The 18,657-nt window shown below is 35.7% G+C and overlaps 1 protein-coding gene and 1 long non-coding RNA gene across 3 annotated transcripts in view; both read left to right on the forward strand.

The window, feature by feature from the left end:
• The window catches only part of LOC138740887 (uncharacterized), a 257,137-nt gene that overhangs the window by 37,016 nt on the left and 201,464 nt on the right, over nt 1-18,657 (forward strand). The gene's annotated exons all lie outside the window — the stretch shown is intronic.
• Nucleotides 1-18,657, forward strand: part of LOC138740881 (putative transcription factor Ovo-like 1) — a 59,645-nt gene that overhangs the window by 7,599 nt on the left and 33,389 nt on the right. For both annotated transcript variants that reach the window (XM_069894150.1, XM_069894149.1), the window contains exon 2: nt 9,540-9,721. In XM_069894150.1, the coding sequence (XP_069750251.1) occupies nt 9,540-9,721 (182 nt within the window). The remainder of the gene's footprint in view (nt 1-9,539; nt 9,722-18,657) is intronic.

Raw genomic sequence — 18,657 nt, forward strand, 5'->3', positions numbered from 1 at the left:
GGTTGTGTCCCTAGCCAGGTCGGATCATTCCGGACTGGTCGGCCACCTGTGAAGAGCTCCGGTCTTTTGCTAATAAAAGCCTTGGTTTGGATCAACAAGTCTTTGGTTCTTTCGACGAGCTCTACAGGGGTTAAAGAAGTTTTAAATAGGAGAATAAGGAAAATGTTTGATGTTTTAGAAATGTTGTCTTATAAAGTGTTCAAAACAAGAAAGCAGAAATGGATAAGAAGGAAAGGTGATGACGGAGAAACGGAAAGGGAAGATAAACAAAGTATGAAATGGCTACGCTGAACTATATGACTTTAAATATTAACGGAATACATAACCAAATTAAAAGGAAGAAACTGCTAAATTTACTGAAAAAAGAAAAAATTGATATAGCATTTGTGCAAGAAACACATTTAACTGAATTAGAGCACAAGAAATTAAAGAGACATTGTGTAGGACACGTAACAGCAGCGTCGTATAATACAAATGCAAGAGGAGTAGCTATATTAATTAGTAAAAATGTGCCAATTAAAATAGAAGAGGAAATAATAGATCCAGCAGGGAGATATGTAATGATAAAATGTCAGATATATTCGGAGTTTTGGAATCTACTCAATGTATATTCACCTAACGAAGAAGATCAAACGTTTATGCAAGATATTTTTTTGAAGATAGCAGAAACGCAAGGGAACATATTAATAGGAGGGGATTTCAACCTTAATTTGGATTCAAATATGGACAAAACTGGGAAAAAAATGAACAGAAAGAACAAAGTAACCAAATTTATAATTAAATCGATGCAAGAAATGCAACTTTTGGATATATGGAGGAAACAACACCCAAATGAAAAGGAATATTTATATTACTCAGGTAGACATAAAACATACTGAAGAATAGACCTATTTTTGTTATCAGCTCGTACGTAAGATAGAGTAAGAAAAACAAAATATAAAGCTAGAATATTATCGGACCATTCACCCTTAATACTGACAATAAAGTTAGAGGACATCCCTCCAAGAATGTATAGATGGAGATTAAACTCCATGCTACTCAAAAGGCAGGATTTTAGAGAATTCATTGAAAGACAAATTAAAAATTTTTTTGAAATAAATACGGAATCAGTGAAAGATGAGTTTATACTATGGGATGCAATGAAAGCGTTCATCAGAGGGCAAATAATAAGTTATGTAACCAAGATGAAGAAGGACTACAATCAGGAAACAGAGCAGTTGGAAAGGGAAATAGTAAATATAGAAAAAGAATTAGCAATGAAGGAAGATACAACTAAAAGAAGAGAATTGGCAGATAAAAAAATAAAATATGAAACACTACAAACATATAAGGTGGAGAAGAATATAATGAAGACAAAACAGAAATATTATGAACTAGGGGAAAAAACGCACAAAATTCTAGCATGGCAGCTTAAGACAGAACAAGCTAAGAAAATGGTATTGGCATCAAGGAAAAAAGACAAACAAATCACAAATAATCCAAAGGAGATCAAGGAAAACTTTAGAGAATTCTATGAACAATTATACCAAACTGAAAACGAAGGGAAAGAAGGCAAAATAGATTAATTTTTAACTAAAATTGAACTACCAAAATTACAAATAGAGGAACAAAATAAATTAACAGAACCATTTGAAATAGTAGAAATACAAGAGATAATTAAAAAATTACCAAATAATAAAACACCAGGAGAGGATGGATTCCCAATAGAATTCTATAAAACATTTAAAGATTTATTAATTCCTCCCCTCCTAGAAGTAATCAACCAGATTGATGAAACACAAAGCTTACCAGATTCATGTAAAACAGCAATAATTACAGTAATACTAAAGCAAGGGAAAGATCCACTCGCACCAGCGTCATATAGAGCAATATCATTACTTAACACAGATTATAAGATAATAGCTAAACTATTAGCAAACAGATTAACAGAGTATGTACCGAAAATGGTAAATCTAGACCAAACTGGATTTATTAAAAAAAGACGGACAACAGACAATATTTGTAAATTTATTAACTTAATTCATGCACTAGAAGGGAGTAAAGCGCCAACAGCAGCAGTTGCTTTAGATGCAGAGAAGGCCTTTGACAGAGTAGAATGGAATTATTTATTCAAAGTATTGCAAAAATTCAGTTTACCAGAGAAGTATATTAATTGGATTAAAGCATTATATAACGGGCCATTGGCGAAAGTGACAGTAAAGGAAATATATCAAAGCAATTTAACTTAAGCAGATCAACACGGCAGGGATGCCCACTATCACCCTTATTGTTCTCGTTAGCTGTAGAACCACTAGCAGAATTGATAAGAACAGAAAATAATATAAAAGGGATAAAAATAAAAGACTAGCAATATAAAATCAGTTTATTTGCGGATGATGTTATAGTATACTTAACAGAACCAGAACTATCAATAAAAGAATTATATAAGAAATTGAAGGAATTTGGAGAAGTGTCGGGTTACGATTAATGTAAATAAAAGTGAAGCATTGCCAATGAATAATGCGGATTTCTCAAAATTGAAGAAGGAATCACCATTCAGATGGCAAATGCAAGCAGTAAGATACCTAGGTATACAAATAAATAAAAATCTTGGCCAACTATATAAACTCAATTATTATCCACTAATGAAAAAATTACAGGACGATTTAGAGCATTGGAAAGATTTACCATTAACACTAATAGGAAGGATAAACTGTATTAAAATGAACATTTTCCCAAGGATATTATACCTATTTCAGGCATTGCCAATACACTTGACAGAGAAATTCTTCAAGGAGTGAAAGAAAATAATAAGGAAATTTTTATGGAAAGGGGGGAAACCGAGGATAGCACTAGATAAATTAACAGAATGGTATAAACAAGGAGGCTTAAAACTGCCAAACTTTAAAAATTATTATAGAGCCGCACAATTAAGATACCTATCAGATTTTTATCAAACAAGGGAAAAGCCAGATTGGACGAGATTAGAATTAGATAAAATAGGGGAAAAGATACCTGAACACATATTATATAAATGGGATGAAAAATTGGTACAACATAGAAGTTCTCCAGTATTACATCATCTACTCAATATTTGGAAAAAGATTCATGTAGAAAGGAATAAAACAAATTATCAATTACCAAAACTAATACTGACGCAAACTAGGTTACTCCCTTTTACAATAGATAACCTTTCCTTTAGAGAATGGGAGAAAAAAGGGATCAAAAGAATAGAAAATTATTTTTCAGGAAATAGATTATTATCATTTGAACAAATGAAAGATAAATACAATATAACTCAAGATACAGCGCTGGCATATTACCAATTGAGATCCTACTTGAAGGACAAATTAGGAAGCAGTCTGAGGTTACCAGAGGGAAGTAACTTTGAATATGTGATTACAGATACAATGATAATCTAAAGATTTATAACAAATATGTATATTAAACTGCAAGAAAAGGAGAATGAGGAAACAAATGGTAAAACTAAACAAAAATGGGAACAAGATTTAAATATAAAGATAAAAAAGGAAACATGGGAGAAGTTATGTTCTGGAACGATGAGAAATACAATAAACACGAAGTTACGTATGATACAATATAACTGGATACACAGGCTATACATTACACCTCAAAAGTTAAATAAATGGGACCCAACAGTATCTGACAGATGTTTTCGATGTAAAAAAGAAATGGGAACAACAATTCATGCAATCTGGACATGTGAGAAAGTAAAAAAATTTTGGAAAGATCTAAACCAAATATTAAATAAAATAACAGAAAACAATATACCAAAAAATCCAGAGATCTTCCTCCTAAGTAACATAAAAAACAAAGAATTTGGAATTGATTTGGATGGTGCACAAAAAAGATTTGTTAAGATAGCTCTAGCCGTAGCAAAAAAATGTATTATGTCAACCTGGAAATTGGAAGATAATTTGAAAATACAACAATTGTATCTCGAAATGAATAAATGTATTCCATTAGAAAAAATAACATATAGTTTAAGAAATAATATTGAAATATTTGAACAAATATGGGAGCCTTACATGAAACACAATAGAGAAAACCTACTGGGGACATTCACTACGTAAATTAATGAAAGGAGAAGGAAATGAAAAGAATTGACTCAGTGGAATTTTTTGTTTATTTTATTGAATGATAACATTGTTTGACTGGTTTAATGTATCCTAGATTTTGTACTTTAAATGGACGGGGGGGGAGGTAGGGAGGGTGGGATGAGAGGAGGGAGGGGGGGTAGAAAATGGCACTGTATATATTTGAAAAGTAAAAAGTATGTATCATGGTCAATGTGGTTTATGGTATGAAAAATAAAAAATTAAAATAAAAAAAAAGATTAAAAAAAAATAACTTTGATTGAATTTAGCATGTTTAATTGCATAATGATGACAAGCCAAGCTCTCAGGTTGACTGTACACATTGCACTACAAATGTGAGCATCCCAGGGTTGGTCTTGGTCACCAATTTTACAACTGAAGTAGAGATTACAGGCTTCGCTAATCAGTGTAGTCAGGCTGCGGCTTTGAGCCTTGAATGTAACAGAACATATCGCAGCTTTTTAACATTTTTTTTTAAATTTTATTTTTCACACTGTAAACCACATTGACCAAGATACATACATTTTCCTTTTTAGCAATTAAACATCCTAAATTCAATCAAAGTGATTTTTTAAAATATTTTTTTTATTTTAATTTTTTATTTTTCATACCATAAACCACATTGACCATGATACATACTTTTTACTTTTCAAATATATACAGTGTCATTTTCTCCCCCCCCCTCCCAACCTACCCTCCCTACCTCCTCCCCCATTCATTTAAAGTACAAAATCTAAGATACATTAAACCCGTCAAACAATGTTGTCATTCAATAAAAATAAACAAGAAATTCCACTGAGTCAATTCTTTTCATTTCCTTCTCCTTTCGTTATTTTAGGTGGTAGATGTCCCCAGTAGGTTTTCTCTATTGTGTTTCATGTATGGCTCCCATATTTGTTCAAATATTTCAATATTATTTCTTAAATTATATGTTATTTTTTCTAATGGAATACATTTATTCATTTCTATATACCATTGTTGTATTCTCAAATTATCTTCTAATTTCCAGGTTGACAAAATACATTTTTTTGCTACGGCTGGAGCTATCTTAACAAATCTTTTTTGTGCACCATCCAAATCAAGTCCAAATTCTTTGTTTTTTATGTTACTTAGGAGGAAGATCTTTGGATTTTTTGGTATATTGTTTTCTGTAATTTTATTTAATATCTGGTTTAGATCTTCCCAAAATGTTTCTACTTTCTCACATGTCCAGATTGCATGAATTGTTGTTCCCATTTCTTTTTTACAATGAAAATATCTGTCAGATATTGTTGGGTCCCATTTATTTAACTTTTGAGGTGTAATGTATAGCCTGTGTATCCAGTTATATTGTATCATACGTAACCTCGTGTTTATTGTATTTCTCATCGTTCCAGAGCATAACTTCTTCCATGTTTCCTTCTTTATCTTTATATTTAAATCTTGTTCCCATTTTTGTTTAGTTTTAACATTTGTTTGCTCATTCTCCTTTTCTTGCAATTTAATATACATATTTGTTATAAATTTTTTGATTATCATGGTATCTGTAATCACATATTCAAAGTTACTTCCCTCTGGTAACCTCAGACTGCTTCCTAATTTGTCCTTCAAGTAGGATCTCAGTTGGTAATATGCCAACACTGTACCTTGAGTTATATTGTATTTATCTTTCATTTGTTCAAAGGATAATAATCTATTTCCTGAAAAACAATTTTCTATTCTTTTGATCCCTTTTTCTCCCATTCTCTAAAGGAAATATTATCTATTGTAAAAGGAAGTAACTGATTTTGCGACAGTATTAGTTTTGGTCATTGGTAATTTGTTTTATTCCTTTCTACATGAATCTTCTTCCAAATATTGAGCAGATGATGTAATACTGGAGAAATCCTTCGTTGTACCAATTTTTCATCCCATTTATATAATATATGTTTAGGTATCTTTTCCCCTATTTTATCTAGTTCTAATCTAGTCCAATCTGGCTTTTCCCTTGTTTGATAAAAATCTGATAGGTATCTTAATTGTGCGGCTCTATAATAATTTTTAAAGTTTGGCAGTTGTAAGCCTCTTTGTTTATACCATTCTGTTAATTTATCTAGTGCTATCCTCGGTTTCCCCCCTTTCCATAAAAATTTCCTTATTATTTTCTTTAACTCCTTGAAGAATTTCTCTGTCAAGTGTATTGGCAATGCCTGAAATAGATATACTATCCTTGGGAAAATGTTCATTTTAATACAGTTTATCCTTCCTATTAGTGTTAGTGGTAAGTCTTTCCAATGCTCTAAGTCGTCCTGTAATTTTTTCATTAGTGGATAATAATTGAGTTTATATTGATGGCCGAGGTTTTTATTTATTTGTATACCTAGGTATCTTATTGCTTTCATTTGCCATCTGAATGGTGATTCCTTCTTAAATTTTGAGAAATCCGCGTTATTCATTGGCATTGCTTCACTTTTATTTACGTTAATCTTGTATCCCGACACTTCTCCATATTCCTTCAATTTCTTATATAAATCTTTTATTGATAGTTCTGGTTCTGTTAAGAATATTATAACGTCATCTGAAAATAAACTGATTTTATATTCCTTGTCTTTTATTTTTATCCCTTTTATTTTATTTTCTGTTCTTATCAATTCTGCTAGTGGTTCTATAGCTAACGCGAACAATAAGGGTGATAGTGGGCATCCCTGCCTTGTTGATCTGCTTAAGTTAAATTGCTTTGATATATATGCATTTACTGTCACTTCCGCCAATGGCCCCTGAAATAATGCTTTAATCCAATTAATATACTTCCCTGATAAACTGAATTTTTGCAATATTTTGAATAAATAATTCCATTCTACTCTGTCAAAGGCCTTCTCTGCGTCTAAAGCAACTGCTACTGTTGGCGCTTTACTCCCTTCTTCTGCATGAATTAAGTTAATAAATTAACAAATATTTTCTGTTTTGTGTCTTTTTTTAATAAATCCAGTTTGGTCTAGATTTACCATTTTAGATACATAATCTGCTAATCTGTTTGCTAATAGTTTAGCTATTATCTTATAATCTGTGTTAAGTAAAGATATTGCTCTATATGATGCTGGTGTGAGTGGATCTTCCCCTTGCTTTAGTATTACTGTAATTATTGCTGTTTTACATGAATCAAGTAAGCTTTGTGTTTTATCAATCTGGTAGATTACTTCCAGGAGGGGAGGAATTAATAAATCTTTAATGTTTTATAGAATTCTATTGGGAATCCATCCTCTCCTGGTGTTTTATTATTTGGTAGTTTTTTTATTATCTCTTGTATTTCTACTATTTCAAATGGTTCTGTTAATTTATTTTGTTCCTCTATTTTTAATTTTGGTAGTTCAATTTTAGTTAAAAATTAATCTATTTTGCCTTCTTTCCCTTCGTTTTCAGTTTGGTATAATTGTTCATAGAATTCTCTAAAGTTTTCATTAATCTCCATTGAATTATATTTGATTTGTTTGTCTTTTTTCATTGATGCCAATACCTTTTTCTTAGCTTTTTCTGTCTTAAGCTGCCATGCTAGAATTTTATGCGTTTTTTTTCCCCTAGTTCATAATATTTCTGTTTTGTCTTCATTACGTTCTTCTCCACCTTATATGTTTGTAGTGTTTCATATTTTATTTTTTTATCTGCCAATTCTCTTCTTTTAGTTGTATCTTCCTTCATTGCTAATTCTTTTTCTATATTTACTATTTCCCTTTCCAACTGCTCTGTTTCCTGATTGTAGTCCTTCTTCATCTTGGTTACATAACTTATTATTTGCCCTCTGATGAACGCTTTCATTGCATCCCATAGTATAAACTTATCTTTCACTGATTCCGTATTTATTTCAAAGTACATTTTAATTTGTCTTTCAATGAATTCTCTAAAATCCTGCCTTTTAAGTAGCATGGAGTTTAATCTCCATCTATACATTCTTGGAGGGATGTCCTCTAACTCTTTTGTCAATATCAAGGGTGAATGGTCTGATAATATTCTAGCTTTATATTCTGTTTTTCTTACTCTATCTTGCATACGAGCTGATGACAGAAATAGGTCATAGAAATATAAATTCTCTCATATTCTTGCTTTCTTCATCTTCCTTAAGGCCCACTATCTTTATATTATTTCTTATATTATATTTTTCCATTATATCTATCTTCTGAGCTAACAGCTCATGTGCCTCTTTAACTTTTTTATTAGATTCTTCTAATTTCTCTTTTAAGTCCTCTACTTCCATTTCTACGGCTGTTTCTCGTTCTTCCACATTATCCACTCTTTTTCCTATCTCTGATATGACCATTTCTATTTTATTCATTTTTTCTTCTGCACTCTTAATTCTTCTTTTTATCTCATTAAATTCTTGTAATTGCCATTCTTTCACTGATTCCATATATTCTTTAAAAAAAGATATATCCATTGTCCTGCCTTTCCCTTCTTCTTCCATTTCTCTCTGTTCTTCTTCTTCTTCTTCTTCTTCCTCTGGGTTGACCATCTGTTGTTTTCTTGTTTTCTTTTTGCTCTCTTCTTTCTTGTTCTCGTTGTTTTCTATGTTCTCCTCCTGTTGCTGTGTTGCAGCTGCCACTCTCAGCTGTAGAGATCGACTCCACAGCTGTTCCCCCTGCCGTCAGTGTGATTTTTTTCATGCGCATCGTGCATGCGCGAGGAGTCGCACATGCGCGGTTGCGCACTTTTAATCAGCTCCACGAGCCATTTTTGTAGTCCCGAGCTCGGGACTTCCACTGACCTCAGGGAGCGGGCTTCTCTCTCCGCAGCGGGCCTCCTCGGACATGTAAGGCCTTCATCTTCTTCTTCCGACGTTCTTTCATCTTCTCTTCTTCCCGTTGCTTTCGACTTTTCTCTCTTCGCTGCCATTTTCTTCTCACCTTTACTTTTACTTTGTTTTAATTTTTATTCTTGTACCTTTGTGTTTTGTGCGTTTTTTTTCAACTTTTCCGGAGAGGGCTGGAATTCCCTGACCGGCCACTACTCCTTCACGTGACTCCTCTTAGCTTTTTGACATTGATGTGGCATTTCTGCTGCACTGAATCTTACTGAAGACAATATATGCTATTAAGTACACTCACTATGCAGAACTTGTGCATCAATCTACATTCAAACTATAATCAATGTAATGCACAGCCTCTGCATATGTGAGCTGCTTTTATACCCTGTCTGCATTGATCCTGACTAAATATGCCCAGGACTAAGACAACAGCTGCATAGCACCTGCACCGAGTGCATGCCCAGGCAGGCTTGGACTGACCAAAACAGCTCGCTTTGAGGGCAATATAATAGTAGACTTAAAATATAGCAGGAAATCACAAAAATAGGTTATATCTAAAAATCGATATGTGATGCAAAAAATGTTGAAATGATTTTCATGATCAGTAGCCCAAAATCCATAGAATACACCTTGAGGAAGCAGAATCGTTGCCCAGATGGGCTGTGTGACTCTGTGATTGCCTCCTTTAGAGCCGCTGGATGTGATCCACTGCCAAGGGTCAAAAATCTACGAGGCTCCCCTGTGTTTGACCACGTACAATGGCGCAGAGAAGGAGTCACCTTATGACACGGACTCGAGCACGTCTGCGCAGGACTTTGAAAGCAGGATCGGTCAGAACGAGCAGCGGGGATTTGTGCGTTCCAAGATTAAGGTAGGTCTCCTGAGATTCCAAAACCATTGGTGTGTAGTATCTCTACCGCACAGATCGTTGCCCCAATGAGATGCCGAGAATTAATTTAAAAATAAGATGGTGCTGCAAAGATTCAGCAAGCCAGGCAGCATCTGAGGAGAGAGAAGTCGGTGTTTGACTGGTTGAGCTTTTCCCAGGACTTTGTGTCACTCCAGATTTCCAGCATCTCAGTTTTCAGATCTCAGATTCACTGTCAGAGTACATATGGTGTAATTTTTTTTTTAAAATATTTTATTTTTCACACCATAAATCACATTAACCATGGTACACACTTTTTCTTTTTCACACATATACAGTGCCATTTTCTCCCCCCCCTCCCTCCTCCCATCCCACCCTCGCTACCTCCCCCCTCCCATCCATTTAAGGTATACAATCTAGGATACATTTAACCAGTCAGACAATGTTGTCATTCAATAAAAATACACCAGAAATTCTACTGAGTCCATTCTTTTCATTTCCTTTTCCTTCCGTTAACTTAGGTAATGATTATCCCGGTAGGTTTTCGCTATTGTATTTAATGTAAGGCTCCCATATTTGTTCGAATATTTCAATATTATTTCTTAAATTATATGTTATTTTTTCTAATGGAATACATTTATTCATTTCTATATACCATTGTTGTATTTTCAAATTATCTTCCAATTTCCAGGTTGACATAATACATTTTTTTGCTACGGCTAGAGCTATCTTAACAAATCTTTTTTGTGCATCTTCCAAATCAATTCCAAATTCTTTGTTTTTTATGTTACTTAGGAGGAAGATCTCTGGATTCTTTGGTATATTGTTTTCTGTTATTTTATTTAATATCTGATTGAGATCTTCCCAAAATTTTTTTACTTTCTCACATGTCCAGATTGCATGAATTGTTGTTCCCATTTCTTTTTTACATCGAAAACATCTATCAGATACTGTTGGGTCCCATTTATTTAACTTTTGAGGTGTAATGTATAGCCTGTGTATCCAGTTATATTGTATCATACGTAACCTCGTATTTATTGTATTTCTCATCGTTCCGGAGCATAACTTCTCCCATGTTTCCTTTTTTATCTTTATATTTAAATCTTGTTTCCATTTTTGTTTAGTTTTACCATTTGTTTCCTCATTCTCCTTTTCTTGCAGTTTAATATACATATTTGTTATAAATCTTTTGATTAACATTGTATCTGTAATCACATATTCAAGGTTACTTCCCTCTGGCAAACTCAAACTGCTTCCTAATTTATCCTTCAAGTAGGATCTCAATTGGTAATATGCCAGCGCTGTATCTCCAGTTATATTGTACTTATCTTTCATTTGTTCAAAGGATAAGAATCTATTTCCTGAAAAACAATTTTCTATTCTTTTAATCCCTTTTTTTCCCCATTCTCTAAAGGAAAGGTTATCTATTGTAAAAGGGAGTAACTTGTTTTGCGTCAATATTAGTTTTGGTAATTGATAATTTGTTTTATTTCTTTCCACATGAATCTTCTTCCAAATATTGAGGAGATGATGTAATACTGGAGAACTTCTATGTTGTACCAATTTTTCATCCCATTTATATAATATGTGTTCAGGTATCTTTTCCCCTATTTTATCTAATTCTAATCTGGTCCAATCTGGCTTTTCCCTTGTTTGATAAAAATCTGATAGGTATCTTAATTGTGCGGCTCTATAATAATTTTTAAAGTTTGGCAGTTGTAAGCCTCCTTGTTTATACCATTCTGTTAATTTATCTAGTGCTATCCTCGGTTTCCCCCCTCTCCATAAAAATTTCCTTATTATTTTCTTTAACTCCTTGAAGAATTTCTCTGTCAGTTGTATTGGCAATGCCTGAAATAAGTATAATATCCTTGGAAAAATGTTCATTTTAATACAGTTTATCCTTCCTATTAGTGTTAGTGGTAAATCTTTCCAATGCTCTAAATCGTCCTGTAATTTTTTCATTAGTGGATAATAATTGAGTTTATATAGTTGGCTGAGATTTTTGTTTATTTGTACACCTAGGTATCTTATTGCTTGCATTTGCCACCTAAATGGTGATTCCTTCTTAAATTTTGAGAAATCCGCATTATTCATAGGCATTGCTTCACTTTTATTTACGTTAATCTTGTAACCCGACACTTCTCCATATTCCTTCAATTTCTTATATAATTCTTTTATTGATAGTTCTGGTTCCGTTAAGTACACTATAACATCATCCGCAAATAACCTGATTTTATATTCCTTGTCTTTTATTTTTATTCCTTTTATATTATTATCTGTTCTTATCAATTCTACTAGTGGTTCTATAGCTAACGCAAACAATAAAGGTGATAGTGGGCAACCCTGTCGTGTTGTTTTGATACATGTCCATTTACTGTCACTTTCGCTAATGGTCCCTTATATAATGCTTTAATCCAATTAATATACTTCTCCGGTCGATCCTTGCATCTGATGAAATTGTGCAGCCGAGATAGGTAAACTGGTTGACCGTTTTGAGTTTTGTGTGCCCGATGGAGATGTGGGGGGGCTGGTAGTCATGGTGGGGAGCTGGCTGATGGAGGACCTCAGTTTTCTTCAGGCTGACTTCCAGGCCAAACATTTTGGCAGTTTCCGCAAAGCAGGACGTCAAGCGCTGAAGAGCTGGCTCTGAATGGGCAACTAAAGCGGCATCATCTGCAAAGAGTAGTTCACGGACAAGTTTCTCTTGTGTCTTGGTGTGAGCTTGCAGGCGCCTCAGATTGAAGAGACTGCCATCCGTGCGGTACCGGTTGTAAACAGCGTCTTCATTGTTGGGGTCTTTCATGACTCGCCAAGGCAAATAGCGCCTTTGGAAGACTACACAAAAGAGTCTGGAAAAACAACCAACTGAAAAACCTCACAAAGATAAGCGTATACAGAGCCGTTGTCATACCCACACTCCTGTTCGGCTCCGAATCATGGGTCCTCTACCGGCACCACCTACGGCTCCTAGAACGCTTCCACCAGCGTTGTCTCCGCTCCATCCTCAACATCCATTGGAGCGCTCACACCCCTAACGTCGAGGTACTCGAGATGGCAGAGGTCGACAGCATCGAGTCCACGCTGCTGAAGATCCAGCTGCGCTGGATGGGTCACGTCTCCAGAATGGAGGACCATCGCCTTCCCAAGATCGTATTATATGGCGAGCTCTCCACTGGCCACCGTGACAGAGGTGCACCAAAGAAAAGGTACAAGGACTGCCTAAAGAAATCTCTTGGTGCCTGCCACATTGACCACCGCCAGTGGGCTGATAACGCCTCAAACCGTGCATCTTGGCGCCTCACAGTTTGGCGGGCAGCAGCCTCCTTTGAAGAAGACCGCAGAGCCCAGCTCACTGACAAAAGGCAAAGGAGGAAAAACCCAACACCCAACCCCAACCAACCAATTTTCCCTTGCAACCGCTGCAATCGTGTCTGCCTGTCCCGCATCGGACTGGTCAGCCACAAACGAGCCTGCAGCTGACGTGGACTTTTTACCCCCTCCATAAATCTTCGTCCGCGAAGCCAAGCCAAAGAAAGATACTTCTCCGGTAAACTGAATTTTTGCAATACTTTGAACAAATAATTCCATTCTACTCTGTCAAAGGCCTTCTCTGAGTCTAAAGCAACTGCTACTGTTGGTGCTTTATTCCCTTCTACTGCATGAATTAAGTTAATAAATTTACAAATATTGTCTGTTGTGCGTCTTTTTTTGATAAATCCAGTTTGGTCTAGATTTACCATTTTCGGTACATACTCTGCTAATCTGTTTGCTAATAATTTAGCTATTATCTTATAATCTGTGTTAAGTAAAGATATTGGTCTATATGACGCTGGTGTGAGTGGATCTTTCCCTTGCTTTAGTATTACTGTAATTATTGCTGTTTTACATGAATCTGGTAAGCTTTGCGTTTTATCAATCTGGTTGATTACTTCCAGGAGGGGCGGAATTAATAAGTCTTTAAATGTTTTATAGAATTCTATTGGGAATCCATCCTCTCCTGGTGTCTTATTATTTGGTAATTTTTTTTATTATCCCTTGTATTTCTACTATTCCAAATGGCTCTGTTAATTTATCTTGTTCCTCTATTTGTAGTTTTGGTAGTTCAATTTTAGTTAGAAATTCATCTATTTTCCCTTCTTTCCCTTCGTTTTCAGTTCGGTATAATTGTTCATAGAATTCTCTAAAGTTTTCCTTAATTTCTTTTGGATTATATGTAATTTGTTTGTCTTTTTTCCTTGATGCCAATACCATTTTCTTAGCTTGTTCTGTCTTAAGCTGCCATGCTAGGATTTTGTGTGTTTTTTCACCTAGTTCATAATATTTCTGTTTTGTCTTCATTATATTTTTCTCCATCTTATATGTTTGTAGTGTTTCATATTTTATTTTTTTTTTGTCCGCCAATTCTCTTCTTTTAGTAATATCTTCCTTCATTACTAATTCTTTTTCTATATTTACAATTTCCCTTTCCAACTGCTCTGTTTCCTGATTATAGTCCTTCTTCATCTTGGTTACATAACTTATTATTTGCCCTCTAATGAATGCTTTCATTGCATCCCATAGTATAAACTTATCTTCCACTGATTCCATATTTATTTCAAAATACATTTTAATTTGTTTTTCAATAAATTCTCTAATATCCTGCCTTTTAAGTAACATGGGGTTTAATCTCCATCTATACATTCTTGGAGGGATGTCCTCTAACTTTACTGTCAATATTAAGGGTGAATGGTCCGATAGTATTCTAGCTTTATATTCTGTTTTTTTACTCTATCTTGCATACGAGCTGATAGCAAAAATAGGTCTATTCTTGAGTATGTTTTATGTCTAGCCGAGTAATATGAATATTGCTTTTCCTTTGGGTGTTGTTTCCTCCATATATCCAAAAGTTGCATTTCTTCCATCGATTTAATTATAAATTTGGTTACTTTGTTCTTTCTGTTAATTTTTTTCCCACTTTTGTCCATATTTGAATCCAAATTCAGGTTGAAATCCCCTCCTATTAATATGTTCCCTTGCGTATCTGCTATCTTCAAAAAAATATCTTGCATAAACGTTTGATCTTCTTCGTTAGGTGAATATACATTGAGTAGATTCCAAAACTCCGAATATATCTGACATTTTATCATTACATATCTCCCTGCTGGATCTATTATTTCCTCTTCTATTTTAAATGGCACATTTTTACTAATTAATATAGCTACTCCTCTTGCTTTTGAATTATACGATGCTGCTATTACGTGTCCTACCCAATCTCTCTTTAATTTCTTATGCTCCAATTCAGTTAAATGTGTTTCTTGCACGAATGCTATATATCAATTTTTTCTTTTTTCAGTAAATTTAGCAGTTTCTTCCTTTTAATTTGGTTATGTATTCCATTAATATTTAAAGTCATATAGTTCAACGTAGCCATTTTATACTTTGTTTATCTTCCCTTTCCGTTTCTCCATCATTACCTTTCCTTCTTATCCATTTCTGTTTTCTTGTTTTGAATCCTTTATAAGACAACATTCCTAAAACATCAAACATTTTCCTTATTCTCCTATTTAAAACTTCTTTAACTCCATTCTCCCCTCTCCCTCCTGAGTTGTCCTTTATCCCTTGTCGGACAACCACATCTCCCCTCTCCATTTGGATTTGCGAATTCACTCGCAAGCGTCAGCTGATTTTGCAGTGACCGTAACACCCCCCCACCCAGCCCCCCCAGAAAAGATTTCACTTTTCATATGTGACAAAGGTCACTCTTTTAATTCCTTCCTTATTCCCTCTATTCCTTCTCCTTCCCTTATTAATTCTTGTCTATACTATCTATATTTTCCTCTAAATACGGATACATTCATGTATGCACATTATACATAGACACACATATACCTCTTTACCCACATACATATAAATCGTGGTCATTTTTACTCTTATTACATGTTTTCATCTCTCTATTTGTTTTGTAGTTGTTCTGCAAATTTCCTTGCTTCCTCTGGATCCGAGAATAGTTTTTTTTTCCATAAGATCGTTTTCGATGTTTTGAACTCCTTCCTCCTCTTCAGGAACTCAAAACTTATGTCTTTTTAGTTTGCAGTCTTTTGTACTCTCGTTACACATCTTCATCTCTCAGTCTATTTTGTAATTGTTCTGCAAATTTTCGTGCTTCCTCTGGATCCGAGAATAGTCTGTTTTGTTGTCCTGGAATAAATATTTTCAATACCGCTGGATGCTTTAGTATAAATTTATACCCTTTCTTCCATAAAATCGCCTTTGCTGTATTGAACTCCTTTCTCTTCTTCAGGAGTTCAAAACTTATATCTGGATAAATGAAGATTTTTTGCCCTTTGTACTCCAGTGGCTTATTGTCCTCTCTTACTTTTTCCATTGTTTTCTCCAGTACCTTTTCTCTTGTAGTATATCTTAGGAATTTTACTAAAACAGATCTTGGCTTTTGTTGTGATTGTGGTTTAAAGGCAAATGCTCTATGTGCCGTTTCTATTTCCATTTCTTGCTGTAGTTCTGGACATCCTAGGGTCTTAGGGATCCAATCTTTTATAAACTCTCTCATATTCTTGCCTTCTTCATCTTCCTTAAGGCCCACTATCTTTATGTTATTTCTTCTGTTATAATTTTCCATTATATCTGTTTTCTGAGCTAACAGTTCTTGTGTCTCTTTAACTTTTTTATTAGATTCCTCTAATTTCTTTTTTCAGTCCTCTACCTCCATTTCTACTGCTGTTTCCCGCTCTTCCATCTTGTCCATTCTTTTTCCCATTTCTGATAAGGTCATATCTATTTTATTCATTTTCTCTTCTGTATTGTTTATTCTTCTTCTTAAATCATTAAATTCCTGTGTTTGCCATTCTTTAAATGACTCCATGTATTCTTTAATAAGAGAAAGTATATCCTTTATCTTGCCTTTCCCTTCTTCTTCTATTTCACTGTACTCTTCCTCTTCCTCTTCCTCTGGGTTGGCCATCTGTTGTTTCTTTGTTGCCCTTTTCTTCTCTTCTTTCTTGTTTTCGTTGTCTTCTATGTTCTCCTCTTGCTGCAGGTGTTCTGCAGCTGTCGTTGCCGGCTGTGGAGATCGACTCCCCAACTGATCACCCCTCCCGTCGGTGTGTTTTTTTTCATGCGCATCGCGCATGCGCGACTCAACAGTAAACTCAGTCAGGGACTCATTTACGGACTCTTGTGTACGTTATTGATTTTTAAAATTCTCTCTATATTGTTATCCACCTGCATTTCTTTGTTTGTTTTCTTGTCTACACTGTGTAAGTAATATTTTTAGCATGGTAATTCTGCCTGATCCACAGGAAAAAGAATCTCAGGGTTATACGTGATGTCATAGAACACTACAGCACAGAAACAGGCCCCTTTGGCCCTTCCAGTCTATGCCAATCCATTTCTCTGTTTAGTCCCACTGACCTGCACTCAGTCCATAATCCTCTGTACCTCTCCCATCCAAATGTTTCTGAATTGTTAAAATTGAGCCCACATTCACCACTTCAGCTCATTCCACACTCCCACCACTCTCGGTGTGAAGAAGTTCCCCCTAAACATTTCCCCTTTCACCCTTAACCCTTGTCCTCTGGTTTGTATCTCACCCACCCTCAGTTTTGGGCACCGTATTTGAGAAAGGACGTGCTGGTGTTGGGGAGGGGTCAGAGAAGATTTACTAGAACGATCCCAGGAATTAAAGGGGGTTGGGTTATGAGGAATGATTGTCGGCTCTTGGACGGGACTCATTGGAGGGGGGACATCATAGAGTCGATGTGGTGAGGATGTTTCCCATGGGATGGGTGTCTAGGACAAGAGGGCACAACTTCATGATAAAAGGGTGGCAATTTAAAACAGAGATGTGGAAAAAAATCTTTTTTATTTTAGAAAAACAGCACTGTAACAGGCCCTTCCGGCCCACAAGTCCATGCCACCCAATCATTCTACAACCCCTGGTACATTTGAAGGGTGGGAAGAAACTGGAGCCCCCAGAGGAAACCCACGCAGACATAGGGAGAACGTGCAAATTCCTCACAGACCATGCCGGGTCGCTGGCGATGTAACAGTATTGCACTAACTGCGCTGCCCCATTGAATCAGAGAGCGGTGAGTCAGGGATCATCAAGGGCTACAGGGAGAAAGGCTGGGGAGTGGGGCTGAGCGGGGAGGATGGATCAGCCCATGATTAGAATGCGGGGCAGACTCGATGGGCCGATCTGCAGGGTTTTTTTTCCCGTGACATTTGTGTCTATGTTGTGGATCATTGCAGGATGTGTAAGTTCCTATTGGAGCACAATAATGGTAGTTTGCAGGGATAAGAATGTCAGGGTTGTAAGTGATGTCATGTCTGTGGTCTGACCATAAATCTGAACTTTGACTGTCATCATGCCCATTGAGAGATGAAAGTGTTCATGCAAGTAGATAGAGTGGTAAAGAAGGCCTTTGGTGTGTTTGGCTTCATCGGGTGAGGCAGTGAGTACGAAAGGTCGAGCCCACTCCCCAATTCAATAAGATCATGTCCGACTCAGGTCCACTTGCCCCCTTCTACCCCACAGCCATGAATTAATGTAAGGAAGAGTTCTAGTTGTCTAAGAAGGAACTGGCTGTCCCTTCTCCGCTGGTTAAGAACATGAGCAGGAGTCGGCTATTCAGCCTGTCGACCTCTGCCATCATGGCTAATCTGGCGAGGGGCTCATCTCCACCGATCTGGCTTTTTCCCATATCCCTTAATTCCCCTATGATGTAAAAATATGTCCAACCAGTAAATCTACTTACTGAGGTCGCCTCCACTGCTTTAATAGACAGCGAATTCCACAGGTTCTCCCCCCCCCCCATGGGGAAAAGCAGTTCCTCCTGATCTCCATCCTAAATCTACTCCCCTGGATCTTGAGGCTACGGCCCCTGGTTCTGGTCTCTCTTACCCACCTCTATCTTCTCTATCCTCTATCATGCAAAATA

Source organism: Narcine bancroftii, chromosome 8 (genome assembly GCF_036971445.1).
Source record: "Narcine bancroftii isolate sNarBan1 chromosome 8, sNarBan1.hap1, whole genome shotgun sequence".
Lineage (NCBI taxonomy): Eukaryota > Metazoa > Chordata > Chondrichthyes > Torpediniformes > Narcinidae > Narcine > Narcine bancroftii.